Raw genomic sequence first — 11,761 nt, 5'->3', positions numbered from 1 at the left:
CTGTCAAATATAAGTAATATCACTAAAATAAAAATAAAATTCTGCCACGATTCACGCAAGATTCCCACTTTCTTATCACGTATCTAACAAAAATGTTATTTAATTTTCTAATATACTTTTAAATTAAATTATTTATTTATTTTCAGAAACTTTTGATGGGGATCACTCCCGTAACTCAAACTTAAATAAATAACCAAAATATTAATTTATTTATCCAACGGTAGATAATGTTAAAAACACGTTTCAAATATGGGCTTGTAAAACTAGTAAGATCAGTAAAAACGCACATACATATTTGGAATATAATTCTTATCGAAATAATTGAGTTTTTTGTCATTAAAAAATTAGTAAAAAATACGAATTTTGACACTCATTAACTGAAAATCTGGCTAAGCTAAAAAGTAGTCTAAGCATTTATACGTATATGGATTTACCATTGAATGGCAAAACGCTTTAACACTGGAACTTGTTTGTTTGTTTGTTTGTTTGAACATCCATATTTATTCTATTCATTTATTAGATTTTTTTTAAATCTTATATTTTTAATCTAAGATTGAATAAAAACTTAATGTAAAAAAGCTCAAGCCTCAATTATTTAATACATGTGAGATTCATCTGAATAGTTTCACCTAAACAAAGTCTGTATAAAAATATTTCTCGCTATGTCATAAATTTCACAACATTTTCAGAACCAGATACATTCTTGACAGTCGATGTACATTTTTCAATAATTGTTATTTTCCTACTTGACAAATTCGGCTTTGAAATTTCCGGATGAAAAGGATTGAATTGCATTCAGGTACAGCTTTTCGCCTTTCAAAAGTAATTCATTGGATATTCTCAAATCGCTTTTAAATGCACTCCAAATGATGTGGTCCTCTGATTAGTGTGCCTCGAATCCTATGGCTCAATCAAAATCTCTTTTTATTATATTTCTCATGTACCGAAAATTCAATTAAGCTCACCACTCGATGGAAATTATTGATTATTTCGCTTTTATTAACAGATCCTCCCCAACCAAACACTCGTAAGTGTTCATAGTCGGTAAGTCTACAGTATTTTCTTAACTAATTCGGCCATCGAGAATCTTAAGATATTTCTTTCAGTTGGTTAAACAAATAGGAATAAATAAAATGAATTTTCTTTTAAAACTACGCACTTTCGTTGTTTGCATATGCGATAATTGATTACCTACATAAATAATGATTGATAAAAATTCTCAATTCCTTTACGAGGGAAACTAAACCTTTTCTTTCTTCTTCAGCCTTTTTCTCTCCACTGCTGAATAAAGGCCTCTTCCAAACGTCTCCATTACTTCCTATCACCCGCTTTTATCATCCATGTTTTACCGGCTGTAGAGGCAATGTCATCGACCCATCTTTTCTGTGGCCTTCCAACACTTCTTTTGTTTGCCCATGGTCTCCACTTTATTATTCTGGATGTCCACCTGCCATCATTTTGCCTCGCCAAGTGTCCTGCCTACTGCTATTTCAATTTCGCTGCACGATACATGCCTTTTTTTTAGCCGCTCATAATTATCTGGATCCATCTTTCTTTTACAACTTTCATAATCCTATGAAATCATTCTTATTCTTACTTTTGATATTCGTCACCGTAGGCCTTGTTTTATGTGTGAAAAGTTTACATTAGCATTCTTTATAACAATATTTTTAATGATATGTGTACCATTTACATACATTATTATCTTTTACACTTACTATAATTTAATTTTTATTATTAATCTTTAATATTTATTTGTTAATACCATTTTGTTTTTGTAAAAAAAATCTACAATTTGATTTTTAATCATTCTTATTTACTTAATATACTTACTGTTTAACATGTTTTTTGCAATGCATATTTGTATACCTTACTATTAATGTTACATTAAATTAATATTTTTTTATTTCGCAAAGTTTTACTTTTGATTTTGCATTGCAGTATGCTTTTTTGGTTTCTAAATGTCTTTAAAAAATTTAGTTGTGTTGTTGTTTATTTTTAAAATTATAACTATGTTTGTAGTTTGTACTTATCTGTATTATTTTTGAAAATGGCCCTATGGCGTAAAGTAAAATTAAATACATATGCCATAATCGTGTTTTTGTTCGTCAACCCTTGCGGGCCAGCACGCATTTTTCCGCCTTTGTATTTGTTCGCAATTGAACAAAAAAATCGACTATCACGAATCTTCACCAGTTTACTTAGGAGTAGCAGAATTTTATTGTATTACCTTAATTGTGTTAGTTTCGTATTTGAAAAAAGTTTTATAGTTAATTAGTTTTAAATTTTGTAGTAAAATAATTTTAAAAGCATCGTAAAAAACATATTTTCTAAAATGAGTATCTATATTATAGATTTCGAATTAAATGAATTTATTTTATTTTATTTTTTCAATTAGATGAGATGTTCTTTTCTTCAGAAAAAATAGTTTGCTGAGATAATCCAGCCTTATTTTGATTTTAATTTACTATTATGTAGGTATGTGTTAAAAATCTATTGTGGTACGCGCATGAGGAAAATACATTTTCTGAGCCGTAGTAACATGTTGTACGAAGTTATAGGTAAAGTTAGTACCTAGATAAGACTCTGTTGTATTTTTTTGTTTATCTAGGCTTGCGTAGCGTGAATGAAGATATTTCAAATTGTGGTTAAATGCTCGATCGCACGCGAATAGGCGATACCAAAGCTAAATATCGCGGCAGTACCTACGCGCACCTAGATATTTTTGTTTTTCTCAAACATCCATAGGGCGCGTACACCCTTGTCGCAATATACTCATACCAAGAGTTTATTTTCCATTCTTGTCAACTTGGCATAACTTATTAAAAAGGTGCACAATTTTCAATCTTAATAAAGCTTAATGTCGTTCAAATAAATATTATTTAGGCTCTTATAAAATAGTAATCAGTTATCATCATCGTTTCGGAAAATTTCTGAAAGAAACTGAAATATATTCTTATCAACATACTGAAATAAATCCTGAAAGATCCTGATTCCGAAAAATGGGGATTGCAGAAGGTTTATTACCTTGGCGCTGATAGAAAATCTTTAAAATGTATTGAAGAAAAATACAACCGCTAATAATCGAATTTAAACTAAAATAATTGCTATCACTAATACATATCTCGATACTGTTGTTAGTCAGTAAGAATCTGGAATTATACCTAATACCCACAAACTTAATATCTAGGCTTTCTTTCAGTTATAATATCGGAGATTGAAAGAAAAATATGTTTACATTGTGTATGCTACGTTGTGTAAATAAATAATTACGTTATGTAAATAAATAACATCTTTGCGATTTCCAAATAATTTCAACGTACCAAATGGCATACTGAACAATTCCAGCGAAACTACGTTTTTAAGGCATAATTTTTTTTAACAGCTCCCTAAAGAAATTAAGAAAATGAAATATATAAATAAAATTATAGAAAAACCTTGCAAAAAAACAGCTTGATGATAATATGTATAAAGAACTAATGAAAAATGACAATGTATTATATTTTCATTATAAAAAATACTTATAACCCTTGTACCTCTATTAACTCAGTGTAAGTCCCTCTTTAAGCGCAAGAGTTTGTCTCTTTTTTGGAAAGTAACAGCATAAAAAAAAACTAAATACTAAACATACATAATGTAATAAAAACTGTAATTAATGTTACTTGATTATATGGAATATCATATTAAATAAATCATTTTACCCTTTATGAATGATTAATAATTTCAATAATATTGACAATAAGATATTAAGAATAAATTTTGCAATATAACACCTTTATGTATGCAAATTCTGCTTTAAAAATGTGTAAATCTTTAATGCCTTCTGTAATTTGTAGTTTAAAAAAAACATTTTGGTCAATATCATAATTTCTGCTCAATACGATTTTGTCAATTTACAAAAAGAAAAATCTTTATCCATAAATTAAAATTGAATGTATCATTTATTTTAAGCAATGGCTTATATTTACTTGTTTTAATTTTCTATTGATGTCATTATCTAAAACACATAATATTCATTATTAATTTTACAACAAAAGTACTTTTTGACGGCTTACTATTTATTTAATTACCCATCGGATGCGGAACATCGAGGTATAATTTCATAGTTAGTGCTCCAAATATGAAGAAAAAAAACCTAATATGTACTGTAACTTGGAGACGGGTTGAAGTCCCGTGAGTAGGGTCGCAGACTCCGCATCAGAAGGTCCGAGGTTCAAACCCCGCTCTATCACTAAACGTTTCCCATTTTCTAACGCGGTTATCATTTGCTGTGTATAGTACAGTGCTATTTTGGTATGATATTTAAACGTTAACCAATTTGTTTTATTTTGCAGAATTGTGAAAACCTCAAGATGGGGAGCAGCGAAGGACAGACCTACTGCCTTCGGTGGAACAACCACAAGACGAACCTGGTGGAGATCTTAGACATCCTCATCAAGATGGAGTACTACGTGGACTGCACAATAGTGGTAGACGAGCACGTGCAGTTCAAGGCGCATAGGGTCATCCTGGCGGCCAACTCGCCCTACTTCCAGACCATCCTCATGGATGTGCCCATGGACCACTGCAGCATCCTGTTCCCGGGAGTCAAGGAGTTCGAGATGCGGGCGCTGCTGGAGTACATGTACACGGGGGAAGTCAACGTCACCCAGTCGCAGATCCCGCGCATCATGCGCATAGCCGAGCAACTCGAGGTATGATTTCTCTCTAAAAATAGTTAAGAGTTTTATTTACTTATCTATTTATTTATGTATTGAATTATACCAAAACCACGTACAGCATTATTCCAAAAATAATTAGGTTCTTTATAACGGACCTAAACTGTATACCTAAATAATTGTACACAACATTTCACTGGGAAACATACAAGTCGATGACATTACATTAGCCGAAAATGCTGACATACGCAAATATGTTATTATACCAGACAACAACAACACCACCACAAAAAAGCAAAGACAAACACAGGTCAGACAAAAATACTATACAGTGGACTTAAGGTGATTCTAAACGAAGATATGAAACTAATCATTGATAGATTGCGCTTTTATAATTTTTTATCGAAAAATTTCATTTTTACGTTTATTTTCAATGGAAATTTTACAAAACTTCGTTTGCGGAAACTTTACACTGTATTAATTGTAACAAATGCCATAACAATATAATTTAAGTCCTTTTCACAAAGTGGTGAACAAAACAAAAAATAAGATAAGTTTTTTTGTTACAATTTGTTACAATTAATACAGTGTAAAGTTTCCGCAAACCAAGTTTTGTAAAATTTCCATTGAAAATAAACGTAAAAATGACATTTTTCGATAAAAAATTATAAAAGCGCAATCTTTCAATGATTAGTTTCATATTTTCGTTTAGAGTCACCTTAAACACTACAGCAACTCACTTTACCTCTTGAAAAATTATATTGGAGACAAATTTAAAATCAACTTGTTAAAGCACGACGTGATGACTATACTAACCAGCCGAGACGTAACTAGATTAGACCTTATAATATTTCTTATATAACCTTTACGGGTTTAAAAAAAATATTTATTAAGAGCGGTTTTTTACAAATGTAATGATAACAAGTTTTCATACAAAAATTCAGGTTTAAAAATGAGCACATACAAAATGGCTCGCAGTTGGCATTTTGACGTCACGCGTTCCTAACATTGTGTACAAATATAGCGCGAGAACGTTATACGTGCCGTTTGTCCCATAGGGCGCAAAACGACTTATTTTAGGGTATTATTATAATTGATATTTTATAAAGCGCCATTTTCGTAATGTAAAACCTCAAGGGCGCTTTCTAAAGTGATTCTATAGAAAAATTAATTTAATTGAAACTTTTTTTTTTAATTAAAAAAAAACTATTTATTTTGTTATCACATGCTACGGATTTATTCTAATGATTTCAAATGGTAATTCTAAATTTACATATTTTAAACAATTGTAGAAAATTTATTTGACGTCGCACGAAAATAAAAAAAAAATTGCGTATTTAAAAAAAAAATAATAAAAAATGTGAAACGCCTCTATTGCAACTCGGAAATCGGAATTAAAGAATCTGAAAAATTTACGAAATTCCGTTAAATCGTGTGTCATACACGATTATCACTTTTTAAAAATATTTTTTATACAAAATTAATTTTTGAGTCCTCACTAGGGAAACCGGTTCTAAGGAGGTCCGTAATATTGATTTTTTTTATGTGCTACAGTTTTTTTTTTTAAATTTAATTTTTATTCATATTTTTTCTAAACATATTCAACGATTAACTTACGTATTTTGTCGCAACAAATCGGGCAACCGATCAAAACTTTAGGCCCTTCGTATATTGGACCTATTCCTATAACAAACAAATGTTTTTAGTGTTTTTGTGCCATTTTGTTTCTTCAATAAATAAATTATGGTTCACTAACAATACATGCGACATTGGAATAAAAATTACAATTTGTTAAGTTTAGATATTGTCATGCAACATGCACATAGAAATAAATTTAAAAAAAATGTTTTTTCGTATTATGAAATGACCAAGCTTATTACAATAACAAACTTATTACGATACAACAAGAATTATTACAAATTTGTTATATCAACTTAATTTCATAAATTTGGTAATTCAGCAGAATTCCGGTCATCCAGATTGATCCGTATCGTTATCAGGAAATAAAAAATAAAATTAACTGAGTGATTCCGATTCCCCTTATTGTTTCAAATGCATTAAAAATGGCACTCGTTACTCCGGATAATTGGAATTTTCCTTCATTCCCTTTCCGCACCTAATGGTGCATAGGACAATGCATCGGTACACCAATCGCAGCGCATCTTGTCCATTTTTTGTTACCCGAAGATAAGATGATCAGTCTTACGCTTCAGGTACCAGTCCGGGGACTATGAAATATTCTGGTGTAAAAACACCCTTTAAATAAATATTTTATATCAATTATGACGGGAATCGAACCTGAGACCTCTAGCTTGGTAGGCAAACGCGCTGACTATTACACCACGAGGCCAACACTGGAATTTTACTGTACATATTCCTCTTATTAAATAGTTTGTCTCTGGGCGTAGGAAGAATATAGTTTTACAAGGCAATAATTTATTTATTTATTTAGAATACAAACAAGTAATAAAAATAACAAGAAAAATAATAGTTACTTTTCTAACCGACAGGTCAAGGGGTTGTTTGACATGACGGAGCTACGCCAGCGCTTCCGGGAGGAGCCCGAGGGCGCGCGCTCCCCTCCTCGCGTCGCGCTCGCCGCCCCGGCGCACTCATCCTGCTCCCCGCCGCCGCCCCCCTGGAGCCTGCCGCCGGCGCCGCCCGCCCTCAGCGCCTCCTACGAGGCGGCCTCCGACATGAACCCGCTCAAGCGCAAGAAGCTGTCCAGCATCAGCTCCATGCTGCTGTCGCGCGACACGCCCATCCTGCGCAACGTGCTGGCGCAGAGCAGCGCGGCCGACTCCTCGCAGCCGCCGGCGGGACTACAGTGCCAGCCCGTGCCGCCGCCCCCCGCCGCCGCCGCGCGCCCCGAGCGCCCCCACTCGGCCCGGCTGCACTCGAACGGCTCCGCTCACGATTCTTACAAGGTACGATGGAATCCGTCATTTCCTCAGGAAAATCCTTTAATCAGTCATATTTATACGTTTCTCGTTTTTGTGAAACATTTGACAAAAATTTTAATAGTTTATAATCTAATTCTCCTAAGAATGTACTACGATCCGCGCAGATTAACTCCCAGTACCCTCTCTATAATTAATATTTTTTATTCGAAAAGGAGGGAAAAAGGCAATGCATTCCAACAGAATACTAGAAAGTGACTGACTGTCGCTGCGTAATTGGTATGTCTCAAATTCATACGAGGTTGAAACACGGCCATTTTTAGGAAATCTAGACTGTATAATATATTGAACACTTCATATACTTAGTACAATAGTTACAAAAATGAACTAACAAATGGAGAACAGAAATATTGTCTTTTTTTGTTCTTTATTTCTCGGCATCAAATGAAATGCAATTTTACACTCCGACTTCCTTAATTCATCCTCTACCGCTCCTCTAATTAAATAAAGAAAGGTAGGTTATATTCTGATGACGAATACCAAAACTTATAGACTGTTCAAATTTTCAGCATCATCGCGCGGATTTGTCCGAGGAAGCGCACTCACCATACACGGATAAGTCCTACGATGACGACAGCATGAACAGGTCCCTGCATCCCTCGTCCCCCCCGCAGAGCTTCCCCAGCGACCTGCGCTGCGGCATCGCGCCCTACGTGCCCCAACAGAAGCCGGAGTGGAAGCGCTACAAGCAGTACACGCGCACGGACATCATGTCGGCCATCGAGTGCGTGCGGAACGGCATGAGCGCTCTGCAGGCGTCCCGCAAGTTCGGCGTGCCCTCCCGCACCCTGTACGACAAAGTAAAGAAGCTCGGCATCACCACCAGCCGGCCCATGAACAGGAGCGTCAAGCGGGAGTCCAACGGGAGCCCCGGCTGGCTCGGCGGCCGCGAGGAGGAGCCTCTGCACCCGGCGGCGGCGCTGCTGGACGCCGGCTTCCTGCAACAGGCGCTGGAGGCGCGAGCTGACCTGGGCGGGCGGGAGGCGCTCCACGCCATGGCGCTGGCGGCCGCCGCGCACGCTGCCGCCGCGGGACTGGGCCCCGCGTCCCCGCCGCGTCCTCCGTCCCCTGGCGTGCTCAAGTACGTGCGCCGGGCCAGCCCCAGCCCCCCGCGGCCCTCGCGCCCCAACGGGCTCCACCCGGAGGAGCCGGACGACGAGGACCGAGTGGAGGACTTGTCCTGCCGCAAGCCTGACCGCGATCCCCCCGGTGTTATTGTGCCCCCCATGAACCAGGTATCCGCCATAATTAAGAAAGAGGACGTTTTGCGCGACTACAGAGACGACGCTCGGAGGGGGTTATCTATTGACTGCGGGGATAGAGACTGACCGCACCGCGGTTCTATTGTAACAATATGTAAAATATATACTAAATAATCATTGTTAATTTGCGTTAGACTCTCCGTCGAAGCGTGGCGTCGGAAGTTCCGAAGTGCTCACCTAGCAGACTGAGGATTCAGTGCAATATTACGAGAGAAATTTTAACATCCGTACTATATTTTGTTATCGGTATTAGATTAAGGCTACGTCGGATAATATTATCTTATAGAATAAATTAGATTTTTTTAAATCCTAGATTCTCGTATCGTAAGTGCTCTAGAATGATTCGGCGTCGGTCCCTGTATTGAAATTGTAAGAATAGTGAGACCCGCGAATGTTCCTCTAGAAGCGACGAGAAACGAAACTATAAGACTGATGATTTTGTATCTATAATTTAAACATTTACTATAAACTATAATAACCTTAATGTAAGCGGAGGCGATGGAAACTACGGGATAATCGCCAGACTGATATGCCCATACTATTTTATACAATCTAGCTTAGTAAAAGACACTAACTGTAAATGGGGCAATGCCAATGGGATTCAATAATTGTGTGACTTACTTACATAAAGGTTTAATGATCCCAAATTTGAGTACAAACAAAATACTGGTATTTATTATTATTTTTTACAATATTTGTCTGTTTTTGTTGTTATTGTGTTTTATTTCAATTGGGTAAAGATAACACATATTATTATTTAAATGACGCATGTTCTTATTTTATAGTTCTAGTGGAAAAATGCAATCCATTAAGTACCTTTATAGGTACTTACTGTATATGTTTGCAAATAAATTTGTACATTAATTTAATAGAGTTTTAATGTTTTTCAATATCGTAGAGTTATTCGGTTTCGCAAAAAGAAAAACTGAACAGAGGTGCCTACAGAATAATGTGTACATTAAGACAAATCTATTTTCAGTAAACTGTTTCTGAAATATTTCGCTTGTTTTTGTTTAGTACGAAAAAAAATTCTTTGTTTGTGTGATACAAAAATTATTATTCTGAAGTTTATGTTTAAGATTTCAAAAAATGTTGTTACATGAGATGTATTATAAATTTAAAGAAAACAACAGATAATATTTTATAATTTTTTGTATTCAATACGCCAGATTTTTGTTCAATAGAAAATAATTTTTATTTGGGATGAGGGGAAATGTTTCGGGCGTAATACATATATATTTAAGTCGTAGAATAAGTATGAAAATGTAATAAATTATTTATAACACCTATATTATATTGAAATATTTAAGTGTTGCTGTTTCACATTACAAATAAGAATCGTCAGCAAAGCACTTTCATGTTTAAGAGATAAGGATGTGTAACTAATCAAAGTTAAGATAAGTATGAAAAGCACAGTGTTCTATGGTGTTAGGTTTGGTTGGGCACTCGTGTGGAAGTGTTCGGTTGATGTAGCAGACTACAGGAATGTTATTAAAGGAAGGTCTTGTGATGATGAGTAAAGTAGCCATGTTTGACTTTGTTAATTAGTGGCCGCACATGCAGATTTCTTCACACAGCTGTGATTTTAATAGACTGATTATTTATGCAATATCACTTGTTACCTCACAATAGACTGACCTATATTTATATTCCCCAAGAACAGCAACCGTATTTTACTCTCAGAGGCCTGTTCTTGGAGGACATAATCTAGTCCGTAGTTACAGACAGCAGAGTGGCTTACTTTTGATACACAAACCCCTAAAATGGCTACACACACAATCTGCTTTTGATGATGTCTAAACTAAAGTTTCCCGCAATTACTTTTATGAGCTTATACAATTGACATTATTATATTACTTCTGGAAATGTTAATACACTTTGTGTTTTTGTGCAGCTGCCAGACAGTGTTAAATGTTGTATTCTTTAAATATATATTTTAAACACCCTTTTTAAACACATTGGTCAATATTACTACTAAATAGTTTAATTTTAACATAATATTTTCTCAATCGTCAATGAGTATTTTATTTGTAACATGCATTAAATAGAAGACTGAATATATTTAAGATAGTTATTACATCTTGTTGATATTTGAATCACCCAACTTATTATGTGCCTTTAGCTTTGTTTTACGTTATTAGGACATTCCATTAGTTGTATTTTGTTGGTTCATATAATTTACTGAAACTGGTACAATGTTTTGATATAAGTTCTCATTATTACCTGAGTGGATTAGTGTCACAAAATTGAATTGCTGTTTGTCTTGATGTTTGTTGAGTCTTCATGCCTAGTTAATAACACAAACTGAATGTGCCTGTATTTTCACATGATTGATATGTCATTTTAAGTAACTTTATTATGCATCCATAGATATTTATTAGCTGTAAGATATCTGTTTATTCAGTATGACAAGCATATATATTTACATAAGACTATGTTATTTTCATTAATAAAAAATCTTTTGTTTTTAAAATCCCTTGTTTTATTTTGGTATTAACCATTGAATCAGTTGATTGAGAGATTTCCTGGATAATTCATTTACAAATAAATACTTACTCAAATCAGTGGAGGATCCACAAAATCTCTCTCGGTTCATTGTCCTTCCAAGTCAGGTTTGCATCCCGTACATCCTGACAAACTGTCAGCCGTGATCATTCAGGACTACGGGAATCTGATGCCTCATAAAGTAAATAAATGGACAAATTAATTGCTTTCCCATAAAAAGAAATCTAATTACAAACACAAAAAGTCAAATAACTGCAAATATCTGATCAATTTAACAAAGCGTCGAATTATTAATATACATATTCAGATTGTGATGATGAAAAATGATAATTAATATACAGGAGAACTCTGTTTATCCAAAATCCAGTCATTTAGA

At 34.8% G+C, this 11,761-nt stretch overlaps 1 protein-coding gene across 1 annotated transcript; it reads left to right on the top strand.

The window, feature by feature from the left end:
* The first annotated feature begins 4,351 nt into the window (after positions 1–4,351).
* Positions 4,352–11,309, top strand: rib (BTB/POZ domain-containing protein ribbon). The gene is made up of 3 exons (XM_088235811.1): positions 4,352–4,694; positions 7,169–7,585; positions 8,128–11,309. Exons 1-3 carry the CDS (start codon positions 4,353–4,355, stop codon positions 8,944–8,946), a joined length of 1,578 nt encoding a protein of 525 aa, XP_088091937.1. The 5' UTR covers position 4,352; the 3' UTR covers positions 8,947–11,309.
* Positions 11,310–11,761: the final 452 nt, after the last annotated feature.

Source organism: Micrasema longulum, unplaced genomic scaffold (genome assembly GCF_059751315.1).
Source record: "Micrasema longulum isolate JH-2025_06_02 unplaced genomic scaffold, ASM5975131v1 h1tg000097l, whole genome shotgun sequence".
Classification (NCBI taxonomy): Eukaryota; Metazoa; Arthropoda; class Insecta; order Trichoptera; family Brachycentridae; genus Micrasema; species Micrasema longulum.
Note: the sequence above shows the minus strand (reverse complement) of the source record. Positions and strands in the feature narration are given on the sequence as shown.

Bases quoted from the DNA above. Each gene is read 5' to 3' on its own strand.
- rib (XM_088235811.1), top strand. From the start codon at position 4,353: ATGGGGAGCAGCGAAGGACAGACCTACTGCCTTCGGTGGAACAACCAC. The intron at 4,695-7,168 runs GTATGATTTCTC...TCTAACCGACAG, and splicing joins GCATAGCCGAGCAACTCGAG to GTCAAGGGGTTGTTTGACAT. The intron at 7,586-8,127 runs GTACGATGGAAT...TCAAATTTTCAG, and splicing joins CCGCTCACGATTCTTACAAG to CATCATCGCGCGGATTTGTC.